The sequence below is a fragment of the Aythya marila genome, assembly GCF_965140915.1.
Source record: "Aythya marila genome assembly, chromosome: 15".
Lineage (NCBI taxonomy): Eukaryota > Metazoa > Chordata > Aves > Anseriformes > Anatidae > Aythya > Aythya marila.
In genome coordinates, this window is record NC_139056.1 from 13,691,491 (window position 1) to 13,709,518 (window position 18,028).

The 18,028-nt window shown below is 48.4% G+C and overlaps 1 protein-coding gene across 2 annotated transcripts; it reads left to right on the forward strand.

The window, feature by feature from the left end:
* The first annotated feature begins 4,286 nt into the window (after window positions 1–4,286).
* LOC309884177 (cytochrome P450 3A30-like) lies at window positions 4,287–17,098 on the forward strand. 2 transcript variants are annotated; one of them, XM_082772914.1, is made up of 13 exons: window positions 4,287–4,422; window positions 5,443–5,536; window positions 6,650–6,702; window positions 7,983–8,082; window positions 8,558–8,671; window positions 8,855–8,943; window positions 9,393–9,541; window positions 10,061–10,188; window positions 10,420–10,498; window positions 11,534–11,694; window positions 11,889–12,115; window positions 13,581–13,743; window positions 15,908–17,098. In XM_082772914.1, the coding sequence occupies exons 1-13, from the start codon at window positions 4,352–4,354 to the stop codon at window positions 16,001–16,003; spliced, it is 1,524 nt and encodes a 507-aa protein (XP_082629040.1). In that variant the 5' UTR covers window positions 4,287–4,351; the 3' UTR covers window positions 16,004–17,098. The 2 variants fall into 2 exon arrangements, with proteins under 2 accessions (XP_082629040.1, XP_082629041.1); XM_082772915.1 differs by lacking the exons at window positions 6,650–6,702; window positions 7,983–8,082.
* The last annotated feature ends 930 nt before the right edge of the window (window positions 17,099–18,028 follow it).

Genomic DNA, 18,028 nt, shown 5'->3' on the forward strand with positions numbered 1-18,028 from the left:
TGGGATACAACCTCATGCAACCAGATGGAAATTAGGAAACATTTAACCACCTACCGTGGGAGTGCCCGGGAAAAGAAGATTTCAGCTTTTCAGTCTTCCATTTGGCAAAAGCCTTCCAGGCCGATTGATGAAGGTGCTTCCACTGATCCCCACCACAGAAGAAACAAAGAAGGTGAGAAGATGTCTGTGTTTCACTGAGCAGGTCAGTCTTAGCCCAGACAGCCCAGTGCTGGCTTTTAGTTACAACAGAAATCCTCCAGCCAGGGGCGAGCAAGAAGCCTCCAGCTGAGCCTGCTGGGTTTCTCAGGAGGGATCGTGCCTGGCCTTCTTGGATATGGCTCACATCCAACTCCCGCTGATAAGGAGCTGCTGGCAGTGAATGACTTGTGGGCCAAGCAGCCCTGTCATGCACATGCTGCCCGACCTGCAGTCGTGGTGTGCTCTAGGAAGAGCCACTGCAGCCCTGGAGCCTTGGGCCTAACTCTGCCCATGGGCCTCAATGCCCTGCTGAGAGCCGGGTCTGGCTCTGCAATCACCATATGTTCCTAACATGTCCCATGATATGGGGTGGGTTTGGGCTAAGGGGACCGTGGTAGAAAAGGCTGGGTATTGCATGTTTGGAGCTGGTGTCATTAAGGCTGTCCCATGATTCATTTACATATTTGTTTGTTTATCTGCCTGGGCTCATGATTTTGAAGCGGCTAGGCACAAATTGAGGTCACTGTGAATGTGGTGTTGCCCCTTCACCCTCGGATAGCTCTCTGTTGAGTGTACTTCATTAACGGAGGCTGCGGTGCAGAGAAGAGCTCTTCCATCGCACCAGACGAGACGTGCGAAGGATGGACCGTCCTTGGCGGGGCTGGTGTCAGAGAGCACTGCCACCCCCACGCTTCTTGTAATTGGCTTTATGTGGAGCGCCGGCTGTGGGTTATAATTTTCTGCCTTTGCTAGGAAATTATAGAGGAGTGAAAGGGAGATGGGTTTTAGCTGCTGACGCTTCGGGAGCCTTCAGAGGTGTTACCAGAGTAAAGAGTTGTGTGCGTGGTGCTTGCCCATTGAGGCCTTTCTGGAGGCTCGTGTGAGAGCACAGCTGGTCAGAAATTTGACTTCAGGCAGAAGACTACAGTGAGATGAGAGGAACATAAGAAAAGAGTTGTTAAATGTGTGACAGTCAGTGAAGGGCAGTTTGTTTGTCAATGCAAATACTTTGTCCGTTAGAAGTCTGGTGTGTGTTACAGTATGTTTTTTTTTGTGTGTGTTTCTTTATTTTTTTCTTTTTTTTTTTCTTTTTTTTTCCCTAGCTTGTGGAAGAAATGTAAACCTTGGGGGTCTATGATACTGCTTGGGGTGGTCATCAGCCCAGTGGTCTGTGTCCATGCAGGACTGTTCTTCCCCTTGTGTTTCTCGGTCCTGTTTTTGCCAGCCGGGTGGTGGTAACATCACCTCTCCTCAGGGAAAGGCTGTGTGGTTTTCAAACCTCTGTCTCTCCAGGATTTTTTACAAGCAGAAGGGCATTTTCATTTGTCAGCCCCATTCCTCTGAAGTTCTGCATCTTCCATGCCCCATCAATTCAGTCATCAGTTCCCTGATGCTCCAAGATGAATTGCTGTTCCTGTGACAAGCCCATTTTTGCAGCTGTGACAATACCGGTGACTGCAACCAGCTATCACCACCCAAATCACCTTCTGTTTGTGTTAAGCGTGGTGACCAGCAGCTTGTGAATTACCCATACCTTCCTTGCTGCCCTGCCATGGGGAACAGGGTCACACTGAGCTCCCCCTGCTCGCCCTGAGGTACAACAGCACAGCCTTTTTACAGCTCCCTGCAGACAGCCAGGGCTCTCACAAGCTTCTCAAGTGCCCTTGGGCTTTCTTATTGATGGGAGAAGCAGCAGCACTGTGTTGGTGTCAGCATGAGGGTGATGTCAGGGGAGCTGAGGCCACGGCTGCTCGTGACCTGGAGGAAGAGGCTCTGCTTGGACCGTGCTGGTTCCTCTGTGGTCGCACGCCGTTAACCCTGGGAATGTGGCTGTGGCTGCAAACCATCCCTGTCTCGTGTGTCTTCTGTGACCCCGTGCACCAAGAGCCTGCTGGTCACCAGCGTGACTCTTACTGCTGGGGTTAACAGCTCTCACGGAGATATTGCTTATTAAGGAAACCATTAGCTAAGCTGGGAGAGGGGGAAAAAAGGGACAATTTTATGAATCACTCAAAATTAAGAGAATTGACATCAGCTCGGTGCAGTTATTTTTCATTTGTTTTAGCCTGTTTGCTGCACACCTGAGGTGGGAAGCATCTGGCACACCCTGGTCAGTACCGCAGGACTCTGGACCATGCCTGTGTGCAGGCACTCGCTGGGTGCCCTCCAAGCCCTCAGATGTTTCCAGAATCATCCTGCGGAGAGCCTTTTGCTCTGCTTCTTCCCTCCTGGGTGCCATTTCAGTGATATTCTCATTACAGAAATAGCCTCAGTAAGGACACGCTCCCCCATCGCGTCTGGTCCAAAGCACTGTCTATGTATAGCAGGATTGCTTTAATACCCTCATTTCATATAAAATTATGTGATGTGTTCAGGATCTGCAGCTCTGACCAGTGGTGGCAATCTGGGGGGGAATACCTAATTTAGTAAGATAGGATAAATTCCCCCCTCTCCTTCTGATTCTTCTCTTGTCAGACAGCAGCACTTGGGTGGTCAGGGGCTGAGAAGACCATGAAGGGCATCTTCTCAGAGAAGAAATGACTTTTATTGACTGCGATTTTTCTCAAAGTCTGTCAAGCCAGAGACACAACAGTGCTCCAGGAGACGAGCAAGAAAATAAATATATATATTGAAAAATTGGGTAAATAAAGACTTTGTAAAGGTTCAGCAGCCAGGTGTGGAGCCCAGTGGATGTGGCTTTCAATAGTGACCCTCCACTGCCCAGCTGCAGGAACACCTCCAGCTGCAGCAGCGTGTTTTCCCCTCCTGCATGTGGTTTCTTCATCACCATGAGGTTGTGGGGAGGTTGCTGGTGGGAGGGAATGTGCTCCTGGTTTGGTCAGGATGGTGCCACTGTCACCTGCCATCCCCAGCACGGCAGCACCGTGGGTTTGTTGGGCTCTGCATCTTGTTTGCTCCTACTCCTGGCTGGTCTGTTAGATTGTCAGTCACCTACAGATGAGTAAATTGCTCCCACCAGACCCATCTGGGATGAAAGGAGTGATTTCCTTGTGTGTGAAGCTGCTGCACAGTTTATTTACTTTCTGAGGGAGCAAGAAGGGGGGCTAGCCTCTCTCTCTGCTGAGGCTTTGCCTCAGTTTCTGTCTGAGAGGAGAAAATACCCAACCACAAACCCAGCTCCTGCTGAGATATCACACCAGTTATTAGCAGAGGTAATTGGAAAATCAAAGGCTTTGTGTGAGGGAAGCAAGGCAGCTAACCCGTGCCTGCAGCCCTCGCAGGGACACATCTGCCCCCTTGCACCTCTAAAACTGTAGCCCCTGACATCCTGCTGGAGGTCCCCAGCATCAACCCGTGTGGGGAGAACCTGCTTTTGGATGCAAAGATACAGGATGAGTGCCTGAGCATGGCCTCCTCAGGTCCAGGTGCTTTGTAAGAGCCCAGCAAAAGGGAAGTAAGGTTCCTTTCACGTGGCAGTTGTAGCCCAATCTGATGGGGTTTTGGCTGCTCAATGCAGGCTAGGGGGCAGAACTCAGGCACATGCCCCTGTAAACTGCTTAATTGATTCCCATCTGTCACTGATTACATAAATCACCAAACACATCATGGCTGTGCAAAGCTGGGCACGTCCAAGATGTCTTCCTAGGAAAGGTGTCAGCGCTGCCTCTTGGCTCCTCAGTACAGGTCTGGAGGTGAGCCTGGACCTGTTTTGCGAACAGTAGGACAGAGGCAAAAAATGCTGCTGGCCCAGGGGCACAGCCCCATGCAATCTGTCTAGGAACCTGGCAGTTCCTAGCATTGCCTAGTCCCTCCCGATCACACCCCTTGATAAAAGCGATGGACGTGGTGAAAGCACAGCTGGGGGTGAGCCGAGCCACGGTGAGAGCAGCTGGCAGCTCCCCGCACGAGCCTCACCGCTCCCAGGAAGGTGTTTTATGGATGTCTTCCCCCCTCGCTACCTTTTCCCCTGCTGAAAATTGCAGTTTCATGTCACAAAACTTTCAGGGCTGGGCATGGTATTGGCACCATCCAGGGACAAATCTGCCCAAGGGTTAAAGTCTGAGCAACCGAGGCAGCACAACTCCTCCTTCCGCGTCATCTGAGCGCGGCTGCAGCTGAAGGTCAGCCCCAAACCTCATAAACCGAGGCCTGGGCGGTGCAGGAGACAGGTGCTGTCAGGCCGGGAGGCACGATGAATCTCCTGCCAGACTTCTCCCTAACCACTTGGACACTCCTCATCATTTTCTTTAGCCTCCTGATTCTGTGAGTAGAGGCTAGTCCTGACGGGTGCCTGGGGAGGAGAAGTCCCTGTGCGTGGGCAGCCGGGGCTCACAGGGGTATCACACTCAATAGGAAGTGCCCTGGTGCATTAATTAGTGTTAAAAAAAACAATCCTGACTCTTCCTGTGCTACCTGCAAGGCTGAGATGAGGGCTGATAAAGGAGGTGGGTGGGACGAAGGAAATCTTTGCTGGAGGAAGTCAGAGAGTATTTCCTGCCTCCCTGTCAGCAAGAAACGATTGGGAGGATTAAAAGGAACCTCTGTGTTTTGTTGTTTGTTTTTTTTTTTTTTTTTTTCTTTCTTTCTTTCTTTCTTTCTTTCTTTCTTTCTTTCTTTTGTTGTTTTTGCTTTGCCACACAGAGCCAAAGGGAGGAGTAATTCTATTTTTGCTGCAGCAAACTGCCTGGTTGCAAAGGGCTGGGCTGTGCAAGCTGGGAGTAGGCAGCGAGTAAAGTCTGCCCTGCTTCTGCAAGCAGAAGCCCCTGCTTAAATAGTTATGCTGGCAAAATTGCCCTTTTGCTTACAGCACTCGCGGGAGCTGTAGTGAGCTACGCAGGCAAAAACTTAATTCGGCTCTTTTAATTTATGCCCCTGCTTGGCTGCTGGGCTGCTCTGGCTCTTCCACCTGGGCTTCACAAAGCCAAAGGCTGGTCTCAGCTTGGGAACTTGGTCCCTCTGAGGTTCCCTTCAGCCTCCTGAGTCACCGTTGTCTGACCTGGGCAGTGGGATGCAGCCCCTGAGCAAAGGTCTGAGATGTCTGCATCTGCCTAGGCTGGGCTGCAGCTGTCATCAGCCCTTGTCTTGTATGGAGATGTACCCCAAATGCTCTTGGGTTTCTTGCAGTAGCAGAGCAGCCTCAGCAGGTCTGCCACTGCTTGTCCATAATTTCAGCTTTTTCTGTGTGGCAAGAAGCAGCTATGTAAGCTGCTCACTGTGCTTAGGGTGAAGAGCCTTCTCTTCTTGTTACATGAATGCATCTCATACACTGGCTTTGCTTGGCAGCTATGGGATATGGCCCTACCAGACCTTCAAGAAGTTGGGCATCCCCGGGCCACGGCCTCTGCCATTTTTGGGAACACTCTTGGAGTACCGGCACGTGAGTATGGGCAGCTGCTGATCCACATCTGCCTTAGGGGCTTACGTGTAGGTGGTGCTGTTTTTTTCCATTCTTTGGTCACATTTTTCCCCTATCCTTGGTTCCTTGGTAATGGCAATGACGTGTCCAGGTAGGAAGCTCTGTGGATACGCAGAGAACACAAAAATTACTTTAAGGTTCTTGCTGACCTGAACGAGGGGTGTTGTGTTTTTCACTCACTTCATAATTTGAGCTATTAGATCCCCTTTAGATTTCTACCCACTCCTCAGCAGCTGAAGAACTGTTGGAAACAAAGAAAAAATATATTGAGGAGCTACCTAGAGCTGCCACTTTCTGAGAACTGTGTGCTTCTTCGTGCTTTGTGTCACACCCCAGCAATGCCCTGTCCAGCCATCTGTTCCACCATCCTAAAACTAATCCAGCTGAATAGATTTCCAAATAAAACAAGTATGACCAAGTTAGCAAACCTTATCAAATAACTGGGTATCAGCTGGTTCCAGATAACTGCCTGGAAACGCAGGATGAAATGTATTAGCTTCAGCTTCAATGAAAGGGGAGTTTAAACTTGTGTTTGCTGAGTTTACAGCATGACACATGGTCTCTTACTAATGGTTTAGTTGATGCATGGTGAGTGTTATGTGTCCCAAAAGTTTCATCCTTACATGTAACATCAGTTAAAACCTTAATGGGAACAAAGGAAAACAGAAGAGCCCTCATCACTCTGGTTCAGTAACTGCTGTGGAAGATCTCAGGAGGACAAGGCAGTAGCAGCTCTAACCTGTTGAGCTGAAGATGAAAGGACACACTGGGATCTAGTTCTGCCTGCTAACTCTGCTCACACTAGAGCTGTGTACCCTGTCGTACCTTGTCTTCATTATATTTTTAGCGCTGGTTGGCTGGTGGAAGTTGAAAGTGCAGTTTTCTTTCTCTGCTCTCTTTTTACCTCCAGCACAAATGTCCCCTCAGTGTCTACGTGGCTCTTAAGGGCTGCCGTGCACCCGCCAGGCTCTGCCTCTGAGGATGGGTCCGTGGGATGCTCCCAGCTGCAGGCTGGGACCTGCTTTGATCACTCTTCGCTCACAAACTGTTCGTTTCTCCTTTCTTCTTTTGCAGGGATTCGTAAATTTTGATCAGATGTGCTTTGAAAAATACGGTAAAATCTGGGGGTGAGTTTCTTTCTGCAGAACAAAATTCTCTATTTGGGGTGTTTCTCTGTCCCAAAATGGAATGGGAAAGGGTGGCTTGCTACCATGTCCCTGCACTGTCATTCCTGCAGTGATGGCTTGGGGCATGGGGAAAAAACAGTTTCATGGCTGGGAAAGTCTCCAGCCTTCTCTCCAGGACTTCTCTCTTGCTGGGATGGGATGATGGCAGCAAGCTGGGGAGTCTTTATTTTTTTCCCCACTTTGGGAGCATTCAGAGCTAAACAGTGGTGCTAGTGACCTTGGGGACAGGCAGCTCCCCCATCCTCCAGCACCCACCACATCTGCACGGCCGTGCCTTTATCTCTTAGCTCCAGCTGCGTTAGCGAGGGAAGGCACCGATCATTTCCCAGCCACGCAGCCTGCCCAGAAAACTCCAGTGCTGGTGTCAAACTGAGCCTCAAGCCTTTGAAGCCTCTGTTGTGTTTGTCTGGAGCAGAAAGTGAGCTGCAGGCTGCCATGGTGTGTTTCATCTTGCTCCCTGCTTCTCCCAGAGCCAGGGCACGAGCCACCTTTAAACCTTCCTCCCGCTCCCTGCCCAGCGCTGGCTCTGTGCAGACAGGCACGGGGCTCTTATCGTGCTTCTCCTGGGAACCTTGCAGACCGAAGCAAAACTGGTGCACAAAGATCGTAGGAGCTTCATGAAACTAAGCATATTTTTGGAAAGATTAAATTTTTCTCAAACCTCTTGAAGACGGCAGCTTCCCTCGGCTGTGGCCCAAGGCTCCTGCCCTTTGGCTTTTAAGTTCTCCTGCCTCTGGTGACCGGAAAACAGAAGAGGCAGAAGAGATTTTTTTCCCCCTCTCATTGCCTTGTAGGCCACACAGGGAAATCTCTTTACCCCACAGGTGGCCATTCAGTATGGGCTTATTGACTGCAGCCACCAGTTACCGAACCACAGCTCAGACAGCCCAAATGCAGGGATCAATGTCGCAGCCAAAGCTGCCTTTTATCTGAACTCACACTGCTTTGGAAATCCTTCTGTAACAGCACAGATGATGGCTAGAAGTGCTCATGCTGTCCGTGTTTGGCACTGTCCTTTTTTCCCCTCTCTCTGGTTTTACGGCATAATAAACCCATTTCAGCCCCGTCCCTTTAGCAGCTTTGTCAGAGGGGACTCAGCTGGCCCAAACCCCATGGGCTGCAGCGCTCATTGCGCAGTGCTCTGTCCCCGGGCAAAGCAGCCTGCTCTCACTCCAGCTGCCTGTGAGCAATGGACTGACCGTGGCTTTCTCTTGGCTTAGGATTTTTGACGGCAGGCAGCCTCTGCTGGTTGTTCTCGACCCCATCCTCATCAAAACCATCCTGGTGAAGGAGTGCTATACCAATTTTACCAACCGCCGGGTGGGTATCTCGTCCTCTGCTTTCCTCTCTGGTGGGGAGCGAATGCAGCAAGAAAGGAAGAGTTTCTTCTTGGTTTCTGTTCTTACTCTCTGCTTCCGAGTCTCTATGTGCCCTTCAGCAAGTATTTGCTCTCTGTTGTGCCCCAGCTTATTGACAGGACTGACAACAAAACTATGCAAGGGAGGTGGAGAGGCCATTCTGACTGGGGCATCAGCCTGGATGTATGCTAGAACTGAGCTGTTTCTGCCTCTTGCACTGTTTCCATTTCTGTTGTTTGCTGTTTGAGGTAGAGCTGCTATGACTTTAGGGGCCAAGTCAATGCTCCGTGATATTTGTTTGTGTGTTTTGTTGTGTTGGTTGTTGCTGTTGTTTTCTTTGCCTCTTTGCATTGCTGTAATGTCAAAGGGGGGCAGAAACCTTCACCCATTGCCCTGTATAACCACGTCCCTTTTCCTGCCAAATTCTCCTCGTGCAGAACTTCCGTCTGAATGGGATCCTGGAGTCAGCTCTCAGTGTGGCTGAAGATGAGAAGTGGAAAAGGATCCGCACGGTGCTGTCTCCAACCTTCACCAGTGGGAAGCTGAAGGAGGTAAAGCAGAGGCCGCTGGTATTTTGCACCAAAAGCTGGAGGAGTGCTGGGACTTTTCCCCTTCCGCCAGAAGCCAAAGACTCGCTCACTGTGGCCCGTTGCAGATGGCAGCGTGGAGCTGCCCAGCCTTGCTTAGAGAAGGTGAAAGAGTCTCAGTGCCTTCTGCTTTGGTTTGCATTTCAGATGTTCCCTATCATTAAGCTCTATGGTGAAAAATTAGTGAAAAACATTGAGAAGAAAGCGGCTAACGATGAGCTCGTGACCATGAAGGAGTGAGTAACTCTGTGAGGCTGACAGGAAAGAGTATGTATTCAGTGTGGGGAAGGAGCTGTTTTGGAGAGCCATTTTGGGGTTGGACCTGACGCTATCTGGAGGTCCGTTCCAAACCCTACAATTCTGTGATTTCCGTGCTGCAGCACAGAGCCCTTCTCAGCTGTGCTCCTCTGCAGTGGGCCTGCTGTGCTCTGCTCAGCTCAGGCTGGGTAACAGTGCTCGGTTCCCCATCTCATTTTATTGGGGATGCATTTCAAGGCAGCAGTTGGGCCCATTCCAGAAGCCCTGCAAGTCACAGATGTGGTATTTTTACATGCCATTTTTACAGTCTCTTTTACAGATAAAAATGTAAAAGAGCTTCCCTCTCTCAAGGATTGCTCCTAAATTGGCTATTATTCACTGCTCTGGTTGTACTCATCCCATTCACTCTTTTTTCTTCTCTACTCAGCATTTTTGGAGCCTACAGCATGGACGTAGTGGTCAGCACTTCTTTCAGTGTGGATATTGACTCCATGAACAACCCCAATGACCCCTTTGTCACCAACATAAAGAAATTTCTCAAATTCAGTTTTCTAAACCCCGTGTTCCTATTATTAGGTATGACACACCTCATTTCATACAGCCCTGAATCGGCCATGTGCAGTGACCACCTGCATTTCGTTTTATCTCCCTCAGTACCTCAGAGTCCTCTTTGACATCTGAGAGGTGCACTTTGCAGGATTACATTCACCCTAGCAGGACTGAGGAAATATTTCCCCTGGGAAATCACAGCCAAGATTTGCACAGCCCCATGTGGGTCTTTGCTCCATCATCTTACAAGCAGAGATCCTTTTTGCAGTGGAAAGCTGCTGTTGTGTGTCAACAAGAGCTGCACTCAGTGCAGAACTGAGGACATATCATAGTAGAAGGCCAGAAGGTTCTCAAATGCTATTGCATGTCAGCTGAGGCCTGTTAATTTTTATTTTTATTTATTTTAATTATTTTTTTATAAGAAAAAAGATCTGAAGGCAATGAAAGGCAATTCGTTGGGTCAGGACTCAGATTCACCCCACTTCTTTCTACGCTTCATAACGTCCTCCTTGAGCTATAATATGTTGTTCACTTCTCTCCTTTTAGTGTTGTTCCCCTTCGTTGTCCCAGTACTGGAAAAGATGAAAGTGACTCTGTTACCCTCAAAAGTCATGGATTTCTTCAATGGCAACTTCATGAAAATGAAGAAGGAACGGGACAATGGCTACCACGTGGTGAGTCCTGCCCAGAGGGCATTTTCTGTCCGTAGCACTGTCCTTCTGAGTGCAGGAGGGCCCTGGTCATGCCTTCAGCAGCTGTGGGGTATTCATTTGCTCCTCTCCATGATTATGTTCTGAAGCTGGGGGGCTGCAAGTGGAGCAGGCATCTCCTCAAGGAGCTTGTGCTGAACAAGTTTTGCTCCCTGCCCACCCACCTCTGCTCTGACTGCCTCCTTCTCTCCCCAGGACCGGGTTGATTTCCTGCAGCTGATGGTGGACTCACAGAACAACTCCAAGTCTGCTGAGGAGAAGGACTCATACAAAAGTATGTCCTGAGAGCTGTCCTGCCCTCAGCAGAGAGCAGGTGGTTCTTCATGTGGTTAAAGAATGGAAGTAGGAGAGGATTGTAGTCATTTATTCTATGGGAGTTTCAAGGTCTCAGTAGCAGGGCCATAATGATGCTTATCACATATCAGCCATATTTTATTATATCCCATTTGCTGGGGTGAGTCCTGAGGGCCGTTTATCCAACAAAAAGCAAACAGAGTGAATATCTCCTTGCCTCTTTGTTTCTTATTTTGTCTTCTCTGAAGGCCAGTGGTGCTGGCTGTATTTCATAAAGCACACAAAGCACATATGCTGCACGTACCTTGCTCATCGATAAGCTCATCTCTGTTGCTCATCCCAGGTTAACTGTTAGATTCAGAAAATAAAGGGTCAGCCAAGGCATAGCCCAGACCATCAGCCTCTATCAAGGCAGGAAGCTTGTTAACTTCTGATATTCACAGACAGGGAATTTGTGTGGCACCCTGCACTGCAGGCTGCACTGGGATGCTGCTGCAATACCACAATCCTGTATTGTCTTCATTACCACTGCCAAACTATGCTCAGGGCTACTAATCCCTCAGCAGCATGTGGCTAACCTCAGAGCTTAGAGCAGTTGCTGGACATCTCCTCACCTCCAATTTTTCCTGGCACATACCCATTTTTTTCTTTTTTTTTTTTTTTTTTTTTTTTTGCTCAGATAGCACAGTTCCAGAAGATAACAGATTTTCTAAATCAGGCTCAGGCTATGCATAGATATATGCATAGATTTGCTGGTGCAATTCTACCCTTAAATACAGCAAAGTAACTCTGCTGACCTTGAAAGTGTTTTTCTGGCTTCACACCAGTGCTAGACCCACTCTGCCCTGTGCCAGAGGCTACCAGTCTAAGTTAGCTGGACATTTCCTTCACCAGGTGTTAAGTAGTTATTGATAGTATTACCTGGACTGACAAGTGGGATCCTGGATTTCTGAGGGTTAATCACACTTGTGCTGTAGATTTCAGCTTCTTACACGTTTCTTGTGCCTCTTTTCAGCATTAAGTGACAATGAGATTCTGGCCCAGGCTCTTGTCTTTGTCTTTGCTGGTTACGAAACCACCAGTTCCACCCTCAGCTACATCTCCTATAACCTGGCCACACACCCTGATGTGCAGCAGCAGCTCCAGGATGAGATTGATGCAAACCTGCCCAACAAGGTAAAGAGGATGGGGAAACTCTGGGCTCATTCCCACGTAATTTTTTTGGATCCTGAACCACAAACCAGGCTGGAAGCAACCCAGAATGGAATTGATGCTGGGGCTGAGGTTTCCCATTTTCTGGTTTCTGGCAGGGGGTTGAGGTCCTGTGTTCATAGCCATCCTGAGACCTTTGTCTCCCCTGCTGTCCCCAGGCTGCTCCCACGTACAACACCGTCATGCAGATGGAGTACCTCGACATGGTGGTGAACGAAACCCTCCGGCTCTTCCCCCCCGGGGGGCGAATCGAGCGGGTCTGCAAGAAGACAGTGGAGATCAATGGGGTGACTATTCCAAAGGACATGGTGGTCATGATCCCAGCCTATGTGATGCACCGCGACCCGGCGTACTGGCCTGAGCCGGAGGAGTTCAGGCCTGAGAGGTGAGGGCCTGGTGCGAGAAATAGCTGCACATTTGACCTGGTTCCTGGGAGGGGAAATGGCAGTGAAAGTGGGGAATGCATGATTATAACATTTAAATTAGGCATTTATCATTGTCTGACATCTAGTCCCAGCATTACCGTGAGGGGAGTTTTATGATCTACATCCATAAACTGTGCATGGAATTTAATTAACTGCATTGAAGGAAGCGACAGTGAGAGCAGCTCCCAGCAGCTGTAACACTGAGGGGTTTATGGCCAGATATTAAAACGAGAGCCATTGGGTGACTGGCATGCTGCCGTGCAAATCAGCAGTGGAAGGGCAAAGACAGGTAGGAAATAAAACTTAATTTTTCAACTCTAGTTGTGAAACAATCCTTGCTTTGGAGGCTCTGCCAGCTGCTGGGAAACGAGACAAAGGCCTGAGGCAAGCCTGGGAGACCCTGGGCTTGCTCACCTTCAGGTGGTCAAGAAGGCACTGAGGGTTGGCCCAGGGAGGGCAGGCCCAGATCTGTGCCCTTGCACCGCAAGCTCAAATGCCTCTGGAAGCTAACCCTGGTGTGGGGATGTGGTCCCCTGCAGGACACAGCATGGCAGCGGCATCAGACATAAGGTAGAGGGGGACGTGTACTGCTGAAATCAGCATGGACCCTTGTGGGCCATGTACCTCATGCTGGCTGCCGAAGAAACCACCCCAGTGGGAGCATCTGGCAAGGGGCGTGTTGCACCTCAGTAACTCCAGCAGCTTGGTTCTTACACCAGGTGACAAACAGGGAAGGGTAGGTAGACAGGAACTCTTTAAGGATCACTTGCCTCACTGGAAACTCATCATCGGGTTGTGCTGGTGTCTTGGTAGCGAGATATTTCACTGCTGGCTTAACGTGGTTAAGGTTTATACCCAGACCTCATGCACTGGGAATGAAAAGCTTCCTGACGTGAAAACTAACTGATCACTGAAAAGCATTGCTGAAAATGCTCAGTGGAAAATTCCTCTGTGAGGCTGATTGTTCTTCCCTGTTTTTCATGATGAGGAGAGGAATGGCTGGTGTGTCTCAAAAGCAACCCTCCTTTTAGTCACACAGGGGGAGAACGTCTTTGTGCTCGCTCAGGCCTTTGATCTAAAGGGAAGATGTGAGGCTGTAGACCTGTGTGTTTTAGGGTTTGAAATCTAGGTTCAGTTTTTGAGCTTAGAGGGAGTTCTGAGAAAAGAGTAGTTATGAAATTGTTAGCATATTTCAGGTCTTCCCTGTTCACCTGACACACCCAGAGATGCGCAGCCAACTCCAAACAGCAGGATAAAAGCAGAGGCATAAGGCATCTATTGAGACAGAAATAAGGGACTTAGCTGGTTTCTTCTAATATGCACAGAAACACAAAAAGCCTTTGCCTTCCCAGACCCCTCATCTCTTCAGATCTGAGAGCCTAGAACAGAAGCTCTTTCTAACCTTATATATTTTTCTGTAATCAGGTTCAGTAAAGAAAACAGAGAATCCATCGACCCCTACATCTTCCTGCCGTTTGGGGCCGGCCCCAGGAACTGCATCGGAATGAGGTTTGCTCTCCTCGTGGTGAAAATGGCTGTGGTTGTCCTTCTGCAACACTTCTCATTCAGACCCTGCAAAGACACTCCGGTGAGGATTTGGGATGATGTGTGCTGTTACCTGCTCTCTGACCCCACTGGGGTGGTCCTGTGCACTCTCTTTTGCCTGCATCTCAGGACAAATAGGGAACTGTCCCACTTGAACATTAAATCCCCCATCCCCGAGGAGTTCAGAGACTGATAGCTTCACGACCACTGAACCTTGTCTGCAGACTTGGGTTTTTACTGCTTCACACAGAGACCAGGGAGGAAGATTTCACTGTGGATTAGAGAGGCATGTGGGAATAACCATATTTAAATGCTCTCAGTTAGTTTAAATGGTTTGACACAAGTTACTGATACATTTTTTAAGCCTCTGCAGAAGCAGAATTGATGTTAGTGGAATATATCAGGCTGAAGTCCCTGAAGTACTCTGCTTTGCTTGGGGTGCAGCTAGCTGCAGGGTGCTCAGCCCCTACTGTTCCCTGCCACTCTGCCTTGACCCAGCTTAGACAGATCCTGCTCCAGAGAGTGATTATCCCTGCTCCAAGGCTGTGCTTTGCCACACAGGCATGGCCATTCGCTTTGAGACCCCGAGACAGCAGAATTCATTTCTTACGGGCCACCAGGCGACCTCTAAAGCATAACAATTTTAAGCCAAGTGCAATCTGAGATAAATTTTAATTGGTGACTCTTCCCCCTTTGAGGCTATGGAGGTCTTCGGAGGCAGAGGAGAAACAGGGAACAGGCTCCCTCCCTCCTTCGCACCCGTTTTTGGTTTTGTGTGGGCTCCCACATTGCTGCACACGGTGCTGATGGGACAGGCCCTGCAGGACGGGGCTGTTTGACATAAAGGAAATGCCTGATGTAATTTTCCAGCAATCATCACAGCATATCCTGAAAACAGGGCAACTCCCCATGACTCAGAGGCAGGTAGCATCTGCTGTTGCTCTCTGCTGCGGACACTCAGTTTCCAGCCCCAATCTGGCTTTGCTGCCATTAATACATTTTGTTCATGAGACAAGCTTAGGAGATCAGAGCAGAGGGGGCAGCAAGTGCATTCAAAGGACATTTGTTGTATAAAACAAAAATACTCACAGAGTTATTACTTGGCACAAGCACTCAGCTGGAATCTCTGCAGATTCAGATTGTGACTCAACTAGTAACCCGGAGGTGAAAGACTGTAATAGTCCATTAACAATGTGGTGACCTATCCACCCTCCCCCAAGTCTAATGACATTTTTCTAGTCCTCTGCAATCCATAAAATTGATTCTTTTTATAACTGCCTTTAATTAAAGGGAGACAAGTTAAATATGTATTGTATTATTGGTGCCCATAGGTTTATGGGTCTCTTTCAGCTCTTTTTTCCTTCAGAAGACGTTGTGTGTATTGAATCAGAGGGGAAGGGAAAAATTCACCTCAGAACATCCCTTTGGAATACAGACATGGGAGCTGCCACCTCCTCTCACTCCTCCACTGATGGCACATTGGGCTCAGAGCCACATTGCTGAAATTTCCTGAAGCAAAGCTTATTGGGGCTTTTAGCGCATTTTGTGGGGTGGGGGTGTACTGCCCGTGTCCTGCAGGGGAGGAGGAGAGCTGGGACATGAGCAGCATTGTGGCGGCGGAGGAGGTTCAGTGAAGCACTTCTCCCTGCCCCACAAGATGACTCCCTTCACCACTAGCTGTAAATGTTCTTTTTATTGAAATTTCCACCCCAAGGGAGCCTGGTGCTTTTTTGCACGAGGACGCTTTTTCTTTGGTACTCAGCTCAAGCAGTTCTCTCTGTTTCTTCATTTCCCAGGTAACATTGTTCCTCTAACTCCCATTATGGCCCAGCTCCCCTTAGTGCTGACACGTTTCAGCGTTAAACAAAATGGCACCGTGTGCCCCTCCTCAGCTGCTGCTCCCTGGATGGATTTTGGCTGCTTTTCCCTCTGTGTGCAGCCCATCAAGCACTGAGTGCCTCTTACTGTCCATGTGGACACCAGCATTCACTGACCAGTTCATCAAGAGCTGAGGGCTACTGAGCTCCAGCTCATGTCTGTTTTACATGAGCACTAGTGATAGCCTTATAAACACACCTGTAAAGTCAGGAAATGCACTGAAAATGGGGGGTGGCTGAGATGTGTGTGGGCTGTAGGGGTTCTCTCATTTTCATGACTGCCCTTTTCCCCATCTTACGTGGTACTTTTGTTTTTCTTTTTTCCTCAAGATCCCCCTGGTTTTGGACACGAAAGGTTTCATGCAACCAAAGAAGCCCATCGTCCTGAAGATGGTCCCCAGAGTCCGCAGTGACCTGGAAAAGTGAAGGAACAGATCAGAGACTCTTGTTTTATGGTGCTTTCTCTGCCTAAATCTTAGGCAGAGACCCAAATTGATGTGTGCATTGTAAAAATGTCAGTGGTGCAAATCCCCATTTCACAACATGGCATTTAGGGGGTTGGCCTGGCATAATTAAATGAACATTAGCCTAATGAAAACTCCTCAGTCCCAGATCCTGCTGTCCCAGATCACAATAGGCATTTTGCAAGACCATTTCCACTCAAGTTATTTGGGTGTTTTTTTTTTTCTTCTACTTCTGAAGAGGCACTTTTCTCAGCAATTTGATTCCAGACACTGTCAGTCTCTTCTGGCAGTGTAATTTAAATCAGGAGAGGGAGAGCAAATTGCACACAGTTAAGTAATGCTACCATTGCTCCTGTTCCTACTGCCTGCTGGGCAGCTCTGTGTGTCTTCTGGTTTTATACTCCTGGGGATGCAGAGTTGTCCAGGGATATTTCCTCAGCTGTGTGCTCTGACCCTGACAAGTGTTAAAGTGGTCACGTCCTTGCAGGAATGAATGCCCGTGGCAAATTTTCTGATGCTGATTTATTTAGATTTTCTTATGATTTTATGAGTGATTCAGATTGCAGATGAGTTAACTGGAAGAGCCCAGAGACAAGCAGTTCCCCCTAATGACTGGAGATTTGTGGAGTGGGAGAGAAGTGCCCTGCGTGTATTTTCTGATTGTTTGCTTGTTTTACCCCGGGCACGCAGCCATCTCCCACAGAAGTGACTGTCAGTACAGGCACCATCTACACTGCTACTGTGACACCTTTTAGTCTCTGATGTGTATTAGGCCATTGTAAGACCAAATTAACTGAATTAAAAATGACACAGGGTGTAGCACTGAGAGCCTTTGGATGTCCTGGGGAACCCTGGTCTGGAAGAAAGACATTGCCTTTGGCTGTTGAGAGCTGGGAAGTCTTGCCCAGACTTTATGTTTTTTTTTACATTCCAGAGGACCTAATGCTCTGTACTCTCCCACTTCGTGTTACATGTCCAGAAACTGCTAAAGAGAAGTTAATCACAATAAAAAGCTTGCTTACCTCTTTTGTACCCAACTGAAGCCAGTCTCCACTTCTGCTCTTTCCTCCATACACAAGTTAATCCATCTGCAGGTCCAACAAGCTGTTGGCCAAAAAACGGTGTGGTCCCATCCCACCACCTCTCCTAGCAAGGCTTCCTCATTGCTTAGGTGGGATCCTCAACGTACCTCTGCCTCAAAAGTCAGGGCCACAGAATGGATACAGAAGCCTGTTTTGGCAGTTCATTTTTCTACTATGACGTGGTAACAACACAAATTACCAAAGGTGCTGGCTTGCTTGTCTTAGCCAGGCATTCGTCTTTCTGTGAGAGCAAAGAGGTTAGATTCCAGGGTCTGCTCCATGCTGCAGATCCGATGACTTCATGCAGGGTTCAAAGTGCTGTCCGTGCTTTCTCCTGGACAACTCATGCACCTGCTCTGATGTACCCTTCCCCATCACAGAGTCTTCTGCTTCCAAACTGTCAAATTTCAGTGCTGGCTGAAATAATTGCAAGTGCACCTACCCCAGTCACTACCATGTATAATGGATTGGATTCCTGGCGGATGAAAACTCATTGTGTCTTAAACGCATCTAAGGTGTTACCTAACATATATCATCAGTAGTAAGAGCTGCATGTAGAGATGCTGAGTTTAAGACACTCCAGTCCAAAATAAATGGCTGAGGAGAGCCATTGATGGTGTAAGTGTGAAGTGGTCTCCAGTGCAAAAATGGGCTTAGGAACTTCAGTCACTAGACAGCAGTTGTTTTCTTTCTTTTTATATTGCTTTTCTGTTCTGATATACTATTTTTATAGACAGATAGATTATATATATTATTATATATCTTTTATTTCTTTTTATAGTTTATATTTTCTTTCTTTTTTTTTTTTCTTCATACTTTTGAAGAATTTAGTTGAAAACCCCAAAAGACACATAACAACCTTTCTGCAGTGGATTAAATTCCCCAGTGAAAGACATCCTTGCCTG